Source organism: Sitophilus oryzae, unplaced genomic scaffold (genome assembly GCF_002938485.1).
Source record: "Sitophilus oryzae breed Bouriz unplaced genomic scaffold, Soryzae_2.0 scaffold_1062_pilon_pilon, whole genome shotgun sequence".
NCBI classification, from domain to species: Eukaryota; Metazoa; Arthropoda; class Insecta; order Coleoptera; family Curculionidae; genus Sitophilus; species Sitophilus oryzae.
The window spans coordinates 318976-341677 of NW_022145685.1; the positions used below are offsets into that span (position 1 = coordinate 318976).

General features: G+C 31.2%; 1 protein-coding gene across 2 annotated transcripts; it reads right to left on the minus strand.

The window, feature by feature from the left end:
* Nucleotides 1–1989: 1989 nt before the first annotated feature.
* On the minus strand, nucleotides 1990–7430 carry LOC115877977 (inhibitor of growth protein 5). 2 transcript variants are annotated; one of them, XM_030894338.1, is made up of 6 exons: nucleotides 7220–7430; nucleotides 6976–7166; nucleotides 6769–6925; nucleotides 6533–6700; nucleotides 6042–6193; nucleotides 1990–2316 (listed from the first exon to the last, which is right to left on the minus strand). In XM_030894338.1, exons 1-6 carry the CDS (start codon nucleotides 7254–7256, stop codon nucleotides 2215–2217), a joined length of 807 nt encoding a protein of 268 aa, XP_030750198.1. In that variant the 5' UTR covers nucleotides 7257–7430; the 3' UTR covers nucleotides 1990–2214. The 2 variants fall into 2 exon arrangements, with proteins under 2 accessions (XP_030750198.1, XP_030750189.1); XM_030894329.1 differs by having other exon boundaries at nucleotides 6527–6700.
* Between the last annotated feature and the right edge of the window lie 15272 nt (nucleotides 7431–22702).

Here is a 22702-nt window from a genome sequence, read left to right on the forward strand (position 1 = left end):
AGCATCAATCAAAAAGAAACCCGAACGTTTATTAATTAAAATTCATGAAACTTATTGTCAAATATCATTTTTGTGATACTATAATATAAAATTCCATATTTCCCAAACTAGATTATTAGCGCATACTAGATTTTATGCGCCTACATAGCTGGCGCGACAAGAAACATTTTTTGTAAGTCAGCTTCAGAATTCAGAAAAAAACATTTATTCTCTTAAAAAAGTATGCGCGGTGGCGTTTTTTACTAGACACAAAAATATATATATATATAATATATTTCTACTAAAATTTATGTAGGGTGGGGGTACATTTCACCGTTCCCATAGTTCTTCTGATTTTTGTAAAAGTCAAATGTTAAAGCACTTTGCAAAATATATGCACCCCAAATCTCATTCAACTCGGAATAATGGTTAATAAAATATATCTTAAAAAATTTGTTTATTTTTTTAAAAAGTTTGGTAACAACTTTAAACAGATAAACGAAGCACTTTTGTTTAGGTAATTTTATGTCCAATGAACTTATTTTAACTCCAATAAATAAATTTTTAAGGTCGCGGGGATTAACCCTCCTTCCACTAATTTTGCATTTTACAAGGTGGTCCGAACTGTATTCCGGAAACTTCGGCAGCATGTTCTGCTGATAAAAATAAGTAAAAAAGTTCGTATAATATGTCCTAAAATGTGTAGTTTCGGAGATACAGGGTGTACAAATTTCATTAGTAAGGTCAATATTTGGATGAAAATTGGTGTCTGGGAGTTTTGACGCGAGAAATTTGATTTTGATGTCAATATGACTCTTATTTGTAGGGGGCGCCACCTACATGTGTTTTAACTGTTTTGAAGAGTAATAACTTTTCGTCCGTACCTGTATAAAAGTACTGAGTGAAAAAATATACATTTCCGTGACTTTTTACGTAAAAATGTTTCTTGGTAAAAATCCCTACAAGTAACTGTTTTCAAGATATTTAGAATGGAAATAGTCAATACATGTCTTTATTGACAAAAAATAAACACGTTGAGTAGATAGTTATTTGACTGAAATAATAATAAGTTTATACAACAGTACGGAAATTTTAAATTTTTTAAATTTAATCATAAATTTTTCTGCAAAGAAATGATAAAACAGTTTCTGTTGAACTTTTGGCACAAAAACATTTCAATTTTATGATTTCAATCTAATAACTATTTAGTCAACATGTCAATGATTACAGGTAGTGTACTAGTAGCGATTTAAACCAAGAGACCTTTTTTATGTAAAAAACGTCGCAAATGTATATTTTTTACTCACTAATAGTTTTATACAGGTACAGAAGAAAAAGTTATTACTCTTCAAACTAATTTAAACATATATAAAATTTCTCATGTTAAAAAACCCCTAGACGCCAATTTTCATCCAAATATTGACGTTACCCCAGAAATTATTTGCAAAAAAATTGAAATAAAAATGAAATTTCTACACTCTGTATCTTCGAAACTAAGCATTTTAGGATATACATTTATACGAACTTTGTTACATATTTTTATCTCCAGAATATGCTGCCGAAGTTTCCGGAATACAATTCGGACTACCCTGTATATTAACTCCAAAAATACATAGTAGTTCTGTCTACAGAATATTGGGACACCCTGTAGCAAGAATTTTTTATTGGCATACAGGGTCTGGCGAGAATGCGGCTTGGTTCCTACAATAAATAACTTACAAATTCTGTATAGATGTCCGAAGCACCATATATACTACCCTGTATACCAATAACAAATGTTTGTCAAGTAGGTACACGAGTTGTGAGAATGCGCCATTATAGTAACTTTGTAACATTAACCATACAATATAAACAATTATTTACTCATATAAGTTTAATGTATGTTTTTATTCTTTTAATAGAATCACTTTTTTATATTTGCAGCAGATAATATTGTTACACCTAAATACATTTTTTCTTTTTTTTTCTTAATGAGGTAATTAGTTAAATAAAATTAAATTGAAGACTATACAAAGTTATGTATAATTTAATAAAATAAAGTAATACAAAATAAATATTCTGAGAGTGTTCATTGACCCTAATCAAGTTACAAAAAAATAAAAAGTAACAAAAAGAATTCTTAAAATTTACAGCTTTTTACTTAATATATGTACCTTATTTACATCATTTCGGCTTAACAAAAATTATTTAATATATTATGTCTTTTTAGAACAATAAAGTTATTTTTTAACATTGTTACTTTTTCTTTCTATCTTGAGTACATTTTGGACAGTACCATTTGCCTTTAGGTTTTGTGGTGAGCCCTACACAAGCAAAGTGGAACCATTCAATTGGACACTAAAAATAAATGGAGAAAGTAATTAATTATGAAACATGAGAGCCTCTAATAAAATATAATAATTAATCTACCTCTTGCATCTACTAAAAGGCAAACTAAAACATTAATTCACCATAATACACCAAAACACTATTACTTGTTTACTGGACGTGCCGAAACCAAAGAATATTATAGTTAATTATAGTTAATAGAAAACCCATCCCGTGTAAAATTTTTGGAACCAAAAAGGAGCCCGGCTTTTTGAGCCGGGGTCCATCGAGGCGCCGCAACGTTAAAAAGCGATTCCTTCCTTGTCTATGTTGCCAAATCGTACGCCAAATGCTACCGGCACACGCGACGGCCCAACGGCGATCATCAAAGCCTTCCGTATTCCCCCGCACCTCGTTGTAAAGGCTTCGTGGTGTGCTCATTTTTCATATTTTGAATTGTGGATTTTGCTTTATTATTTTGAATTATTATATTTTGATTTAAGTTTTCGTGTATTAAAAATATGTCGGACAATGTATGTCAATATTACGATTGCAGACTATCAAGGAGGGACAATCCTTATTTAAAAATGTTTAAGTTCCCTTATAAAAATCGAAGTATATGCGAACGTTGGATTTTATATTCGGGTAAGCAGAGGCGTGACTGAATATTATGCTGGATATCTTCTAAAAAAAATGCAAGATAAGTTTAATTGTTTAGAGTGCAGTTCAAAATTTCACAACCAAGACCTTATTGCTCATCAACTTGATCCAAAAAAAACTTTTTACTGAACAAAAATTATGAGGTGGACAGACTTTTCCTAATTGTGCCATGTACAGAAATTTCGGACTAAGTCCAAAAGATGTTTATTTTGTCGAAAAAATATTTTAATGAATATAAAGAACAAGAATATTTAGGTCTTAAAATAAAAAAACAAAATTATTGCGAAAAGTGAGATTTCGATTTGGTTAGGTAGTAAGGAAAAAAACATGCTACCCACACAAACTTTTTTTAATGAATTATTTAATTATTACTAATATCTTCAAATTTTGCAAATGGGAAGAAGTTAAAAAAATGACAAACAAAAACTAAAAAATTTAAAAAATAAGTAGAATTTTAGCATATCTACCCTACAGAAATAACAATTTTACTAGTTCATTTGAGCCCGTTAATGAGATATTTTAGGGCCTTTTTTGTGATGGTTCTGCTTTACAATCTAGATCCGCCTCATCTGAGGATGCGAAACAATTCATCCCAAAAAAATTGATTTTAGTTACTTGTTGCAAAAAATTCCCTTTTTACTATTTACACTGTTACCGCCAAATCTTGTTTATTATGGAAAATTAGATTGTCATATTTGTGATTTGTTTAGTAAAATAAAATTATTTAATTTGTTGGCATAAATTTTAGAATAATTGTAGATTTCGTTTTTAGATACCTAACTTAACCGGTAATTACTTGTTGTCTGATGTAAATAATGTACAGTATTAGCATTTTATTTTGTCCCATTTTTGCCAGGCTATAACTTTTCTATTTTTGTATAGAACATTCATTAAAAAACAAATTTTAGGGTCTTCAGTCAAGTTTTATTGTTTATTATAATCAATAATGCCATAAGTTGCCAAATGTCACCGTTATTGGTATGAACTATTTTTTTTTAAATGGGACACCCAGTATGTTTAAAGTGTATTTATACAGAGTGTTTCAAAACACATGTGCCATCTCTCGTGGGGAGACTTCTCAAGTAAAAATAAGATTAATTTTTCATATCAACATAGGTCCAATTCTGCTTTGTTTCGTAGCTACAGGGTGTTAAAGTCTTAATATTTTTTCGATTTATTATAATTTTCTTATATTATTTCTTTCCATGTACTTTTTGGCGTTTTGAATGAAATTTTCAGCGTAAAATTTACTATAAATGCGACATATTTTAAAGCCAAAAAAGACACATTCACCAGGGACGTGCATATGGGTTATCACTGGAATATTTTCTTAAAAAATCATGTACGCCACTGACTTTTTTTTCTCTTGTTAGCGAAATAGTGTAGTAGTTTGATGCCGATTGTCTCTTGATGATGCCCTTGTCTCTTGATATTTTGTCTCCTTGATGAGATAAACGCAAAACGATATCCTCATTAAAAAATATGAAAAAAAGTTCCTATAAACATGGGTATGGAAATGCATAGTTTTAGAGTTACAGGATGTTAAAATTTTTTAAAATTAGGTTTTTTGTTGTTATCTTAATAACCAATATTTTTTTATTTGAAATTGCTGTATGTTGGATTAGTTTGATGTATTATTACTAGTAGAATAATGACATAGTAATAATATTTAACAATAAATTAGGTAAAGATATAATTTATTAATTTTTTATTTTTATATTATTTTTATTAATTATTGTGATTAATAAAATTGCGTTTATCTCATTAAGGAGGCCGAATTGGACAAAATATCAAGAGATGCCTTTTAATTGGCATTAAATGGCATACACAGTTTTGATATCAAAAAAAAAAGTAAGATGCGCACATGTTTTTTGCACGTCCCTGATGAATTTATTGACGCTTTTTTAGCATTAAAATATGTAACATTTATAGTAACTTTTACCCCAAAAATTTAATTGAAATCACTAAAAGTACTTGGAAGAAAATTATAATAAATCGAAAGATTAAGACTTTAACACCCAGTAGCTACGAAACAAAGCAGAATCCGACCTATGTTGATAAGAAAAATAAGTCTTATTTTTATGTGAGGAATCTCGCCTCACAAGAGAAGGTACATCTTTTTTGAAACATCCTGTATAGTACATTTTTATTCTGTTATAAAAATTAAATGTATCACACATGTTCTTTCTTTTAACAGTTTTATCGAAATTCGAAAAAATTATAAACCAATGTTAATATATGTAATTTGTTTCAAGTTCGGTAGTTTTTAAAGGGACACCCTGTATATTTTTTTATTTTATTTTTATAAAAATAAATATAGATTACCTAAATTATATTTTTAGAAATCCCATAGGAATTCAAATCAAACGAAAAAATAATAAAATACTAAATAGTGAAAACCCCATCTTTGTACCTCTACTCATAAATGAGAAACTCTGTAAAACACACGAAAATGGGACACTCTGTATATACTATAAATATCAAAATGAAAAATACATAAACTTTTTTCTCCTCTATAAGTCAATATATTTAAAACTTCTTTTCATTTAACTAATTTTTAGATTTGACTCGACAAATTTTTATTTTGTTTCTTTGATTGTCAAATGTTGTTATGTAGCTTTTTGTAAAAATGAGTGTTATCTATTAAAATATGTTTAGTTTTAGTTTTTTTTTATTTCAAGTAACTTGTATCAAATTTCCAAAAAAATTCTAAAGATAAATGCTAAATTCAATATAATTTTCTATCTAAATAGATGTCTTCTAAAATACAGTTATTGGCAACGCCGCGTCTCCTTCACGCGGGTTTCCGCACGAAATATTAAAGTTTACGTGTGCATTGATGTCTTTTGGCCGGTTCCAGCCGTCCCATGTACATGGGTTATCTATTCGTAGTAGAATTATCTTTGCCGAAACTCAGTTTTAAACATCTGCTGATGATGCTAATATGGTTAGCAAAACAGGTGTACAGTGTAAAAGTATTTTGGTGGATTGTGGTGAGTTAGTGTTATATTTTGCTGTTGTAACACCAAAGGTTCAAACTCCCAACTGTAATCTAAACATTTATGTTGAGCTAAAATATAATAAATTAGGCTTACATCAGGATTATCACATCCTATCATTTCTCCATATGATACTTGATGACATAAACAGTAGGTGGGTTCATTTGGATCAACAGGCATGTCTAGAACGTCACTGGGATGGGTAATACCAGCCAGACCTGGTAAAACGGCCGCAACTGCCTCAGCAACTATAATTGAATAATGTTAATAATTTTTTAGACTGTTTAATAAAAAAAAAAAATAATATTAGTAAATGAAAAATGATATCAAAAATATAGTTAGTAATCAGTACCTACTACTTAATTTATATATAACAAACAATGTTGAATAAAATATAATTATAAGTAAATGAGATAACATTCTATTTTATTGTTACCTGGCATCTACAGTTGTATTAAAATTTGTTGTTTTATATTTTTTTCAACACCATGTAATTTTTATGGAATGATACACTTCCTGTGTACTGATTTAACACAAATATTTCCACAAATGAATATGAAAGATGATAAAATGATACGAACCCTCACCTGACGTCGCTTTTGCACCACTACCTGTATTGCCTCCCTTATCGACACCTGTTCCTTTTTGCTTCTTCTTTTTATTGCCTCGTACTGTTCCAGAAGAATCTTCCTCGCTGGAATTTCCAGATCTTTTTTTCTTATCGCTTTTTCCATCTTTCACTTTCTTTCGTCCTTCTGTAAGTATATTTTAATATTATATACAATATATTATCATCTAGAAACATTGTAGGTCATATACGTACTTTTACCTATAGAAGGCTCTTCTTGATTTCTAGAGTTTAGGGCTTTATCTTGAATTTCTGACTCAAATCTTGCTAAATCATTATCAAGTCGACGAATATGTTTATCAACCAGTTCATAAGTTTGTATGGCCAACTGTACTTTATCATCTCCCAATTCCTACGATATACCAAATGTATTGTGGCAATTTGTATTACATACGTTCTTACCTTCGCCTTGTTAAACATATTTTGAATTTTATCCAATTGCTCTTTCTTCTGATCACTAGTTATTGTTTTTATGTTTCGTAAATATTCATCAGCAAGAGCATCTATATTTTTCATCAGTCCCTGAGCTCTTTTATCTAAATCACTCATTAAAGTAAAATTACGCTGCAACTCATTGGGCAAGTTTTCCAAGCCTAAAAAATACCAGTTATTACCTATTCTTAAAATATTTTTGGAAAGGAATTACTATCTAGATAGTGTTCCAGATATAATGCTGAAGTCATTTTGAAATGCAACTAAACATAAAATATACTTATGTTTTAAAAATGAACAAAAACTCAAATACTAAATGATCTTGAATCTGTTTAAAACAACGCATAATTAGAAAGTTTACATATCTCTATAAACAATTATTTGAGGTTGACATTTGACATTTTGACATGCATTTGACTTGACAACTGACAACTTATTTGACATCAGTGTCGCCAATAGTTTAGCGTAAAGGAGCGTAAAGCCCCGTTCTCAGAACTGCGTCGTGTCGACAGCGACACTGATTGACACTTCAAACGACCAATGGGAGCTGTACTAAATTTAAAATTGACAGCTGTTTGAATTTTGTACAAATCTCCTTGGTCCTCTTGACGTGTCGCTGGCGACAGTCGCTGTTCTGAGAACGGGGCTTAAAGCCGGAGTCTCATGCATCCGAAATCCGATGGTACGACATCCGAAATTTGAAGTTATCGTGTGAAATAAAAAAAGCCTGTCACATACATCCGAAAGTTCGTTCCGAAATTTGACAGTTTTAACATTTTTCTGCTGCGCTGAATCAGTGCCTTCTATTAAAAGATCAGCCTACGGGCGAGATTTATGACGTCACGCTAGTTAGATATAACGGATTAATAAATATGTTGTAGAATACATGGAAAACATAATTATTCCTCAGATTTTTGGTTTGTATTTTAAAAATGATATAGTTTAAATGAAATATACATAATATACAGTTAATAACTACAACATATATACCTATTTATAGTAATAAATACTTTGGCAAATAAACTATGAACCATACAAATGCAGCAAATGTTTTACAATGTACAAATAATGTATAGGTACATAAGATAATGGGTAAAATGTAAATATATTTTAAATTTTGGGGTTAGAAAATCGATCTAATTTAACAAAAAACATTTAATATCTACTAATAGTGATGTATTATTATTTGCATTCACAAAATTTATATGTATATTTTGCAAGTATCAATGTTCGAAAAATTATATTTACAAATAATACAATATTAAAAAAATGGCGTCAGCGATGGCTATGAAATGAAGATCGCTGGAATTTTATATGTTAAATTATTCTAAAAATTTTGATTTTCTTGGGATTTTTAGGTTTGAAAAACGCTGATTAAGTTTTCATTTGTTTTCATTATTTTTTATTTTGTTAAAAAAAACGTTTCGGCTAACTATAGTTTTCACAGTGTTGTGTCATATGAGAAATAGTGTCGAATATAATCCAAAAAATTACATATACAATATAATTCACACCTCATAATGTTTACTGCAATTAATAAACTAATATAAACTTATCAAAAGATGACTACATATATTTTTTAAAATTATTATTCTTAACACTAAAATTATCTACATTGACTATGGAGTACGCAGTAAACATTATGTGCGTGGTGTGAATATTTTATATGCAATTTTTTGGATTATATTCGACACTATTTTTTTCATATGACACAACACTGATGGAGGCTATAATGTTAGCCGAACCTTTTTTTTAAACCAAATAAAAATAATGAAAAACCAAATGAAAAATCAATCAGCGTTTTTCCCGAACCTAAATTCGAAGAAAATCAAAAAATTTGGAATATTTAGAATCAAGGTTCAAGAATATCAAATTTTCCAAGATTGTAAAATTCTAGTTAATTATTTTATGTGTACAGTTATTTAGGGAATGTTATCGATGTTTATTTCCAAGCCAACTAGACGCCGATTTTTTTCGATGATACGGTATAATTCTTACGTAAAATGTAAATAACATTAGACCAATTAAAACAAAGAAATATGAATTTCTTAGTATTTTTAGTAACACCTTTATTCTTAAAACTTAATTTTGTATTATGCAAATATACCAATTTTATTGTTATTTTATTCATATTGTATTCAGCCATCACTTAAATATTTGATATTAATTTGGTATTATAAATAATCAATACTATTCATTAAAAAAATTACTGAACAAATATATGTTATGCTTAACATACATTATATATTATCAAACAAAAACACATTCTTTCTTTTAAACTGTATCAGTCTTGTCTTTACAAAAATCTTTTTAAAATTTGAACTCAAAATAATAATCTTTTTTCATGATCTCTAATACACATATTCTTTATTTTTCCCTAGATCATAATACCTACTTACGTGTTTGAATCTATCGAAGCTGAACCAACAACACTTGGAGTGGAGATTCCACAATATGAATAAAATAAACATAGTTGTCTAGTTTTCATTAATACCATCATGGGAGAATATTATTTTTAAATTTATTAAAGATATTTTCAATAGAATTCTCTTGATTTATAATTCGTACCCACTTTTCTTGCTCTTCCGGACACTTTAGGCTGCCTAATATAACTATCCTTTCCACCAGGAACACAACAAAGATGAAGCATAGCACCAAAAACACACTCCACTTAAGCTTTATTGATGAATTGTTAGAGTCTTAAAAAACACACACAAAAATCACGATAAGTAAAAAATGTATGGGCACTTTTAGGTTAAATCACTTACACAACGTGTAATTTTTCAATTTTTCTATTTTTTTATGCGAAACCGAGAGTTACCATATATCTGGTAGTAGTTTATGTCACTTCAACACCAAAATAATTAGTTTTTTGCACTACAATAATAAATAATACCAAAAATCAAAGAGTTAAAACCAAAAATCAACCGACAAAATATGAAACGGAATCTAACCCAATATCTAAGTATGTACAGCTGATGAAGTAAACAAAAGTCCGCCCGCAGGCTGATCTTTTAATAGAAGGCACTGGCTGAATAGGGATTCATGTCATGTTTTATTGGAGAAACACTTATCAAAATAACTTCCTCGCCAAATATTCCGAAATTGCCCACTTCCCACTAAACTTGTTTTTAAAAACAAATGTTTTCAAAAAAAGTGAGGTTAAAAAACACACGATATCGTACAAAAGTTAAACAAAATTTGGTAAAGGTGTGGATCCGGTGGCTGACCTTGAAGCCCATATTTGCTGTATTTGATCATCGATACTACGCAAGCGCACATCGTCGATGTTGCCAAATTGCAGTTTATTTTCGAATTATTTGCAGTTGAAAATTTTTTTGAGTGTTAATCTGGTGTTAATGAATAATAATACAAATTCTATAATTAATTTTATAATTTCAGATTTATCTTGATATCCATAATTAAGGTAAGAAGGACAATGAAGATTGTGAAATGAAAGTATTATGAATATATAAAATTGTAATAATAAATAATAACATTTATTTATATATTTACATTAGAATTAAAAATTATCATGTACGGATTTTTTCTTATGGTTTTAAACTTATTAGAATTATTTTATTTCTTTCAAGTTATTTAATTTCTAGTTATTTACAGGCAACAATAGTTTAGTATTTCAAAACATCAGTACATATGTACTGATGTTTTGAAATACTACCATGACGAGTCTTATAGAACAATACACGTCAATGGGAGATAGAGGCACAAAATAGAAATCAACCCTTAGTTGATTTCTATTTTGTGATAGAGGTAACATCTTACCTATAATGTTACTAATATAATATACTTTGATTGTAATGTTTGTATCGTAATTTCTTAAAAATATCAAGTTAGTGGATTAATAGCAATTTTAGACATATATTTTATCGAAGAGTGTGTTGATAAGACTAAAATAAGCTTTATGTTTTATGTTTTTCTCTTTAGAAAGGAGATGGTTTGTGTCGTAGAATACATTACAGTATTTAATATCGTGTACTTTGATATTCTTTTCTTAATTTACCGTAATTTCTTGTTTTCTATAATGCTAAATCTTGACAATATGGTGAAGGTTGAGTTTTGATATTATTAGTTTTATACCTGTGTTTATACAAGACCAAATTAAGATTAGTTTGTAATTAGTTTGTGATTTATATTAAGATCTTTTTTATAATATTTGTTATGTCTTCATCTTAATACTATATTATGCTTTGTCTGGAAAATAAATGTTAAAATATCTTAATTTTGCATATCCTATTCCATCCTTCCATTAGGAAAAATATGGTTTATAAATCATATTATGCTAAGAAAATCACATAAATTAGGTGTAAGAATAGAGAAATCTTAAGGTAGCAGCAAAATTAATGCAATATATGTATAAGCAGAATTAAACAAGATAACTGTATATGTTGCTGAAGCTGATTCAACAATTTTAATTACGGAGGCTATAAAAGGCCTTTTAAGGCCTCCGTAGTTTTGATGGAATGTTAAAAAAACCTATGAACATGACATGGAGCTACAGCATTTAAAAATTAAAAAAAAACAAAAAACTTGAACACATCCCTTTTAATTTCCCGAATTTTTAATAAAGCACTTTTTAAACGTAGCATAATAATCTAGACCAATTAGATTAATTATAGGAAACTAGAATTTTATTTCTATTTAATTTTATTGACTATGAAAATACATAATAAGCGTTCACGTTTCACGTGTTGTGCGAAATATTAAAATAATAATATCGTTGATTGAAGGAAATAACATTCACAGTTCTTTCAATCAACGATAATATAAAAAATAATATACCGCGCGTACTATGATTGAAAAAAATAGCGTCAGCGATGGCTATGAAATGAAGATCGCTGTCATTTTATATGGGAGATGTCCTCAATCGTCATTTCCCAGCCAACTGGACGCCGTTTTTTCGATAATACTGTATATATTGACTATAAAAAAAACACTGAAAAGCACATATTTGTTTTCTACTGAAAATAATTCCAAAATAACTTGGATTCTGGCAATATCGAAGATGTGCGCATGCGTAGTGTATGTGACTATATGCAGCAAAAACTCGTTTCAAGGTCAGCCACCGGATCCACACCATTACCCAAAATTTAACTTTATACGACGTCGGATGATTAGTTAAAATTATCGGATAAAAATTGTTGTCAAAATATTTCGACCAATAGGAGCACCATCGGATTTCGGATGCATGAGACTCCGGCTTAATGAAATCTAAATTTGCAAATTATTCCGTACTTATAGGTTATAGGCAACCAAGAATACCAGTTACTGCCGCCACAAAAATGGACTCTGCAGCTCTGTCAGCGGTGAGAATCGTATGAATATTGGATTAAACCTTCTTTTCAAAGGATTAAACCTTTAAACTATAAACTACCATAGGGGTTTTCGGAAACTGTGATCTGATTGATCGGATTGATAGGATTACTAATCCAGACGTTCGAAAAGTGATCTCAAAACGAGTCAATGCGTTCGGAAAGTGATCCGAATAACTCGATTTTTGCCATATGTTGTGATCCTACTAACCCTCCTAACGAGGTGGGTAGAATTAATCAGCTGATCATTTCTAGGGTAATTTTAAACGTAACGGTCCGCATAGAAGTATAAAGTTTTTTAATAACCGTTTTGTCCGAAATCACTTTATCTAATGTTGATCAAATACATGATATTTTGTTAGTGACCGTAAAAATGAGCCAATCAGCATAGCATCAAGTAACTCTAGATTTTAAATAAATAAAAAACCAACAAGTAATTCTAAAGATACTGACTGCGAAAAAGCACTATCGGAGACACCCAATAGGAAAAAAATGAAAACTCAACTACAGAAAAGTGGTTTAAAACATTTAGATTAAAATAGCCAGGCATAATGAAAGAATGGAACTTGATAGACAATTCTGAAAATTTTCATCACAATTGGTAGATAAAAATTGATATATTTTTTTATTATTAATATGATGGAATGTTTATTATGTTGGCAGTAAATAAATGATTAAAATAAAGTTTATAGTGTTTTTGTTTTAAATGGCATAATTTTAAAAAAGCCTAAAATAAAACACATTTTGTTTTTATAAAAAATAGTCTTACAGAAACTAAAAAGTATACTTAAAGCAAAACAAATAGGATAAAATAGATCTTATACAATCGTTAAAGAGGGATATTAAGATTAGGTAAAGATTATATTTGTTTAATTTATCTCTTTTTACAAAATATATTTAAATGTGATTGTTAACCCGGTTAATCTAATGATCAAACCATAATCAAACCGTTCGTAATTAAACTACCAGCTGATTACTCTCAGCACTGATCTTGGAACAGGTGATTAGTAAACTACCTAATCTAGGATTTTATTTCCGAAAACCCCTCATAACACCCATAACAGGTAACATAGTACTCATATACCTAGTTTATTAACGTAGATAATGCAGTTTTCAATTAAAATATACAGGGTGGTCCGAACTCTATTCCGGAAACTTCGGCAGCATATTCTGCAGATAAAAGTAAGTAAAAAAGTTCGTATAAATGTATGTCTTAAAATGCTTAGTTTCGGAAATACAGGGTGTAGAAATTTCATTTTTATTTTGATTTTTTCCAAATAATTTCGGAAGTAACATCGATATTTGGATGGAAATTGTTGTCTGGGAGTTTTTTGACATAAAAAATTTAATTTTGATGTCAATATGACTCCTACTAGTAGAGGGCGCCACCTACATGTTTTTTAACTGGTTTGATGAGTAATAACTTTTCGTCTGTACCTGTATAAAACTACTGAGAAAAAAATATACATTTACGACGTTTTTTACGTGAAAAAGGTCCCTTGGTAAAAACCTCTACGAGTAAGAGCGCTTTCACACACGCCGGCAAAATCGGTGCCGGTGCCGGTCCTGAAATCGATTGCAATATAAATAAATTAGCTCCTTCACATATACTCCGATCCGGCAAAATAGTCGTGGTCCGGCAAATACAACAGGATTAAATACAACTGTCGGACCGGGTGCAAAGCCGGCGCCGGCTCCGGCACCGATTTTGCCGGTGTGTGTGCAAGCGTTCTAATGGTTTTGGCAATATTTGGAATAGAAATTATCAATACCTGTCATCATTGACATAAATTAAACATGTTGACTAAATAGTTATTAGATTCAAATCATAAATTTGAAATGTTTTTGTGCCAAATGTTCAACAGAAACTGTTTTATCATCATTTTTTGCAGAAAAATTTATGGTTAATTTAAAAAAAATAAAAATTTCCCTAATTGATTATTTCATTGAAATAACAATCAACTCAACGTGTTTATTTTTCGTCAATAATAACATGTATTCACTATTTCCATTCTAAATATCTTAAGAACGGTTACTCGTAGCGATTTTCACAAAGATATATTTTTTACGTAAAAAATCACAAAGATGTATATTTTTTCGCTAGGTAGTTTTATACAGGTACAGACAAAAAATTCTTACGTTTCAAAACAGTTAAAACACACTTAGGTAGCGCTCTCTACTAGTAGAAGTCATATTGATATCAAAATCAAATTTCTCATATCAAAAAATTTCCAGACAAAAATTTTCATCCAAATATGGAAGTTATTTCAGAAATTATTTAAAAAAAATCGAAATAAAAATGAAATTTCTACACCCTGTATCTCTGAAACTAAGCATTTTAGGACATACATTTATACAAACTTTTTTACTTATTTTTATCTGCAGAATATACTGGCTAAGTTTCCGGAATACAGTTCGGACCACCCTGTATACTTTATTCATATGCTATCTGTAGCTCCTAGAATAAAAACTTGAGGATTCTGTTTATGTGCCAGGATTTATTTCAAGAAAATATTTTAATTTCTATAGGGTGGCTCAAAAAGCTGTGAGTGGTTCTAATCGGGATTCGGGATGATTTTTTTTAAAATGGAATACCCTGTATATTATTGCATTTCTGGCTTCCTTTCAGATCACTTTACATAGTTCTAAGATATGAGTAAATATATTTCGGTAATTCCAAAGATATTAATAAATCAATAAAAAAATATATATTTTTCAACCTTCCTTAAAAATAGTATTACAAATACAAGAATTGTCCTGAAATAAAAACTATAATAGGTATTTGCTTCAGATGGTGGTCTATACTTACTTTGCTATAAATATCGTAATCTTAAATCACACAGGGTGTTCGAAATTCTACGCCAAACTTTCTAAAATATAAAATAATTTTTCTTTGTTCTTTTTTAACGGAACACCTTGTATATTATTTCTTATTAGATGGAGAGTTAAAAAATGAACATTTTTTGTATTCAAAGTATTTCAAAATTTTTAATGGTTTCGCAGATACGAGAGAAAAACCATTGGGTGTGTTTGAAAAAAATTTACTGTGAAAAATGCCATATGGAATATAAAACCGCGTTATCTGCGAAGCCGTTAAAAATTGTGAAAAACTCTAAATACAAGAAATGTTTATTATTTTTTTGCTATGGAAAATTTTGAATTTTTATGAAAACATTTCTAAAGCACCTATTTACGTAGAATTTAATGGTTTAAGTATAATTTTTTTAAAATTAGTAATTTAAGAATTATCAACAGAAAATTTGATTTTTTATATGGGACACCCTGTATATTTTTAATTTATTGAAAAGAATTTAAAGTTACCTTTCCAAAAATATAACACACTTGATATTTTGCTCGATTATATAAAAATTCGCCTGCCTTAAATAAGTAGGCTTTGAGCGGCACGGGCTGTAATGCAAAAAAAATCTAGCTGTGAGCATCAATTAAAACGAAAATAATATTTGCTATGAGAGATGCAGAATTTTATAACAATTTAAAATATATTTAACCAACATCAACACATTTAAACTAGATCTAAGAACAATAAAAATAAATAGCAAACCAAGACATGAGATTTTGCTACAAGTGTTCGATATATCGACCGTCTTCTGTTATGGACAGACGGGGCAGTTTTTGAAAATTTCCCGCGGAATTCGTTAACTGAGTGGGGGTAAAAGATACCCTCTCATAACTGCTAAGTATTTTTAATTCTTGTCTAGATTATACGGAAGAATAAGGAACCTTATTCTTCCGCAAATATATCCATAGGATTAGATCCATGGGCACTAAGTCAGGCGGCCTCGCCGGCCAACGGCTGGGATCTTGGTTAGCTATCTAATTATTTTTGAAATTGGCTGCAAAAATTTGCTGATAACTTCAGCGTTTAGAGGCGGTCCGTCGTTTTGCTGGAAAAATATGTTTTCGAGTTCCATTAAGGGCATATCATCAATAAGGGGTAAGCCTACTAGTTAAAAGTGGCGAACTTTTAAAAATTCTGTATTTCGAAGGGGATTATAACAAAATATCAAGTGTGCTATATTTTTGGAAAGGTAATTTTAAATTCTTTTCAGTTAATTAAAAATATAGAGGGTGACCCAAATAAAAAATCATTTTTTCTGTTGATAACACTTAAATTATTAATTTTAAAAAAATTATACTTAAACCATTAAATTCTACGTAAAAAGGTGCTTTGGAAATGTTTTCATAGAAATACAAAATTTTCCATAGCAAAAAAGCAAACAGCGATTTGTTAAAAATGCACATTTTTGAAAAACACCCCGTAACTCCGAAACGATAACAGATATTGATTTGCGGTTTTCACCATCATGTTTTTGATGAAAATTGAGCTCCAGACATCTCCTATAGAAAAAGGTGTTTCCATTTAAAAGCGTCGAATTTGACCCACCCTGTACAGTAGGTATAGGGGCATCACTGTACAAAACCCTAGGTCTGGTCAAATACATACAGGTAGCCTTTCACTGGCTCTTAGACTATGAGTTTTATTTTGCAACTAGTAGTTTGCTAGTAGTATTTTTTTGGTAGAATATAGAATGAGAGGAAGGGGGGGAGGTTAATCACTGCGACCTTAAAGATAGATTGTGTACCCCTTCCTTGAGTTATAACTCAACATACAGTCTATAACCCATCAGGTTGTAGGGGAGACAGGCTATTTCCCATCCTCCTCTGACAACAGATGTTCCTCCTCCGAGGGTATACACCTTTTCACGGTTGGGGTTGGCCCTTCATAGTCGAGGAGCTTGTCTCCGGCTGAGATACCTGTGAGGTGGAGGCTGGAGGGTCTGTCTCCATTTTCTCCACCTAGTGTAATCGGTACATCAAGAAAATCGGCAAAATCTGACCGTTTATGCAGAAAGCTAGAAATTTTGCATGTGGTCTTAACATTTAATTTATTATTTACATTGAAATTAATTACATTGAATTTACCCGCAGCACCTCGATTTCCGGACACGTTAAATCCAAGATGGCGGCCATTTTATAAAAAAGAAGGAAAAGCGTCAAAATTGGGGTATAATTGGAGAACAACTTTCTTTACTATGTCTTGGAGTTAGTGTTGTAACCACGGAAAAGTTCGCTTTGTAAAATCTTGGTAAAATTTCCAGAAAAGTTGGAAAAGTTCGCACCTTGGAAAAGTTGAAAAAGTTTGAAAAGTTGGAAATTTTGGTCGTAAGCGATTTCCCAATGTTTTATTTTAGTAATTTATCCTAATATGAAAGGCTGAGTATATCATTATTTAGAAATACTTTTCTGCTGGGCTGGAACAAACTCATTCAAACTGACCAAGTCAACCGCCTTGATGCATTGCAAGACCACCTAAACTGTTCTGTCGAAAAAGCGAATCAAAAATTATTTTTCCGGTTACACGTCTGTGCTAAAAATCTGACTGAAAATCTGACGTTTTATGTAATTCTTCGCCTAATGTGCAATATCCAGAAAAGCGAAATTAAATACTTTTTTACTTTCGTACACGACACTGCTGCTGTCCAAGATTGAATATAGTCTAAATTAAAAATTTATCAAAAAAATTCTGTTCTTGCCTGCTAATAATAATTAGTATCAAATTATGAATACTTTAGCCGCTGGCCATTTTCGATTTTTTATGTTTTTGTCGATTTTCGAAAGTAAAAAAATTAGGTGAATGTCGCAGTTTTTGGGACCATTTTTAGTGAAAATAATTGGTAGATTTAAATAGAATTAAAAAAATATATATGTTATAAAATCTGTATAAACGTGATAAGTTACAACAGCGTAAAATTATTCCTCAAATCCGCAAATGATGATTTATCTTAGGAGTCTTCTAGGTTATTTTTTTATTGTTTTGTATTGTTTGTTTTCTTGTTTCATTGTTTTGTTTGCGTTTATATAGTGTAAAATAATTAAACTGGTGATAGAGTATTGCATTTACATAGTTTCCACCGAGTTTTCCACACAGTACTCGTATAACATCAACATAGGTATAACTTGACACTTTAAAATTATTCTAAAACTCAACTTTTCCTACTTTTCCAAGTTTTCCGAACTTTTCTTGGAAATATGATCGAACTTTTCAACAATTTCAACTTTTCAGGAAAAGTTGCAACACTACTTGGAATAGATTACCTAGGTGTAAATACTAGATCTAGCGTCTAAATAGTTAAGTGTTATCTCATTAAACTTTTAAGGTGGCCATTTTGGATTTTAAACCTTGCTATTGCCCGACTTAAGAAACATATTTCATTTCTAAGCATTATCTGTTTTTCTCACATTTCTGGATGTTTTTTTACAACTGACAACAAGGAAACAGTAAAATTTTTAATTCAACATTTTAGCCTAAACATTCTCTACTAACTCGATGGGTCAAATGTTTATTTGCCAATTGAATTATCTGTTTATCAGCTTAGAAAAATTCTGCAAATACAGAGGAAAATACCTACAGTTTTTATTTTACCAAAATTCCATTGCCTTTAAAGGCCGGTTCTCATATACGCTTCGCCGCGCTTCACTGTACTTGACTTGGCTTCGCGACAAAGCGTCAATTTACCGAGATGAATTTACATATAAGCTTCAAAACCGGAGCGACGGAGCGTCAGTTCACGTGAAACCAGCAGTGTGGCTACGAAGACGACCTGAATTGAAATATGCAAACAAAGCAGATTCCGACCTTGTATAGGACCTCAAGAACGTTAAACACGCTTGATCGAGCAACGCTGCACTTCAAATGCGCGAAAGAAAGCCCACCGACAATTGGAAGCGTCAAGTCGGTTGAAGTCAAGCGAGGCGCAGCGTAAATGAGAACTGCTACGTAAGAAAACACAAAGACTTTTTAACGCGACATTTTGACGCTCGATGAAGTCAAGCGTAGTAAAGCACGATGAAGCGTATATGAGAACCGGCCTTAAGAGTGTATATTAGTCGTGTATTGACAAGTGTTCAGTTCTGACAAGATTAACAAAATGTTTTTTACCTCGCAAGAATATGCAGAAATGCCTTTTGTTTATGGGTTGTGTAATGGACGTGCTCTACGCGACGTGCTGCAAGACTTTATCGTCAACGTTACCCGAACCGACAACACTATCCCGATTATCGTGTTTTTATTCGGGTACATAATGCATATGTTGCTGGAAGATTACCTGGAGTCCCAATAGAACGTAGAAGAAGGCCAAGGCAATATGACGATGATGTGGAAGCCGTGTTAAATCAAGTAGAAGCAGATCCTTCAAGAGGTATTCGTGGCATGGCAGAAACTATGGGAATACAAAGATCAACAATCCATCGCATATTAAGACAATATCAAATGCATCCTTTCCATTTTCAACGAGTGCAAGCTTTATTACCTGATTTTGTAGAGAAATGTTGCAGCGAACCAGAAACGATAATAATTTTTTCCAACACATTTTATGAACAGATGAATGCAGTTTTAGCCAAATTAGAATTTTTAACATTCCTAATCTACATTACTGGGCAATGGAGAATCCAAGCGACTAGAGCTGATCGATTTCAACATCAGGTTTGTATTAATTTATGGGCTGGAATACTTAACGGCACTTTGATAGGCCCGTTTGAAATACCAAGAAGACTGAATGGACCAAATTACCTTAATTTTTTACCATACGATCTAAACATCTTATTGGAGGATATTCCGATTGCAAATACGTGCGAATATGTGGTTTCAGCTTGACGGGGCTCCACCTCATTTTGCTCGCAATGTGAGATGAGTTTCTTACAAGAGTTTCTTGACCAAACATTACCCAAAAGGTGGATAGGGCGAGGAGGAACAATAAGATGGCCACCACGTTGGCCGGACTTAAATCCGTTGGATTTTTTTTCTGGGGATACTTCAAGGAACAGGTTTATTCGCAGGCAATCCATAACGAAGATGAACTTCGTGAAAGAATAAGAGCAGTGGTACAGCAAATTCGTACCAATGTTCCCGCTTTAAGGCGCATAAAACAAAATTTTATACATCATGCAGATTTTGTATTAGAGCAAATGGGGGACATTTTGAACACCTTTTGTAACCTAATTATTATTATAAGTTTTTTATGTAAATAATTTCATTATAAATAAACTTACTCAGTACTATCACATATCTTATTTCTCTGATTTTAATCAATATTATGTATTTATTAATGTTTAACAAATTTCAGCAATAACAATTATTTGATTATTTTTAAAAAGTACCCTATTTAAAAAAGAATACCTGACCGTAGTTTTTTATGTTATGGGACCCCTTTTTAATTGAATATTTTTTCTGAAAAATTACCACAAACCTTAAAGTTTTTCAATTAAAATCCTAAAAATGTGCTTAAAAATGACAGTAGGTTGCGTAATTAGCACGCACAATAAAAAATGCGCTGTACAATAAAGAAGCCTTTATAGGGATGCTATTAAAATTTTATTTGAGAAAAAAATATCAACAAAAAATTTTTGAAAAAAAAATTGTGAAGAAATGTGAGATTATCATAAAAAATAGCAATAACTCACAAACGGTAAGGAATCGGACATATGTCTATAGGACTTTTTTTGTTGGAAATAACCTCCCCAACCTCCTACTTTAATTGGATCCATCATTTTTGGGACACCCTGTATATATATATTTTTTTTGAAAATCTAACCTGAATTTTAAAAAAAATGGCTGCTGTTTTTGTCAGCGGGGTCAGAGTTCAAGGTGCTGCGAGTCAAATTACTTCTACAGATATGTATACAAAGTTCACATACCAAAGGATTTGCTTTCTGCATCATTCGTCAGATTTTTTTGCGTACCGCTTAGACTAACCTCTTTAACTTGGTCTATCCATAGACCTGATACCGGTGTTGTCCCTAATCTATAATAGAGGATTCCCTCTTTGTCTATTGCCTCCTTGGATTTGAGATTCATTCGTATTGTGAGGATCTGACCATGGCCCTCCTCCATCGAATTGATGACTCGCTAACTCGATGTCCTTGCATTGGCGTTCTGAGCCTGGATAAGGCTCAGCAGGCAGGTGGTGTCTTTTCTCTTTGCTCCTCGGTAGAAAGACCGTGATGGTCGCCCCTTTTGGGATTTTTTCTCTCTTTACTGGTTCCTTTACTCTCCTCTTTTTCGAAGAGTGTTTTCGCTTTTGCTTATTCATCTTTAGCAAATCGTTACAGTTAACTGTTTAACAACTGTTTTAGTGGTTATAAAGTAAGTATACAGGGTCGTTTTTATGTATGGAAACAGTCGATTATTAGGTAAAATATAGGAGGCACCGCAAAAAGTTAAATACAAAAGTTATAGGATTTTTAAATATCTATTAGCGAGTGATAAATTTAAATATACGGAGTCGTTTATAAAGTCGTGGCACATCGAAGTTTCATTTTTTAAAATATTATTACATATTTCAATTCTTCCTTCAATTCTAAGCAAAAAACGAAATACACACAATCTTGTTCTAACCAACCGTTTCCGAGTTATTGACTTTTGAAAATATCACTTAAACAATTCGATTTAATTAATTTAGATATGTTTGGTTTGATTTAATGGTGCCATTCTACCGAAACTGTGATACTGTTGTAATGGGTTTTTAAATTCCTATTAGCTACTAGTAAATTTAAGTATCCAGGGTCGGTCATATAGTTGTGTCACATCAAACTTTATTTTTGTTAAATGAAACCCCTTGTATATTGTAGCAAATTTCAATTATTCCTTCAATTTTAAGCAATAATCATAACACTTCTTCTTCTTCTTTCTCAGCCTGGTTCCATCCAGTGTTGGATATAGGCCTCTTTCCACGCTTCGCGATCTCTAGCCAATCTTATCCATTGTCTTCCCGCCACTGCCCTGACGTCATCGATCCATCTCTTTTTTCGTCGGTCCACACTTCTTGTTGTTCCCCTAGGCCTCCATAGGATGACTTTTTGGGGCCATCGGTCTGGACCTGTCTTGCCACATGTTCTATACATTGCCACTCCATCCAATCGTAACACAACCCACCAAGCAGAAAACCTCACATTACATTTGCAACATTGCAGTCAATCCCCAAACAGTTTGTTTTGTGATGCTAATTTCTAAACGTTGTGTCGTGATTGATGAAACCTTGCTACAGAAACATTGTTTTTGAATGTGATTAAAACGTTTTTTCTGCATCATTGCAACAAAAATTCAAATGAAAGATCCGCCCAAGTTAATAATAATTAATAATATAACAAATATACCATAAGATCGAAAAAAAACGGCGTCTAGATGGCTTGGGAATGAATATCGATGACATTCCCCATATAATTTTACATATAAAATGACAGCGATTTTCTTTTCATAGCCATCGCTGACGCATTTTTTTATCATACGGTATAAGTTAGAAGTTAGGTTAGGTTAACGCACTTGTTTTTTTACGTTTTTGGTATCATGT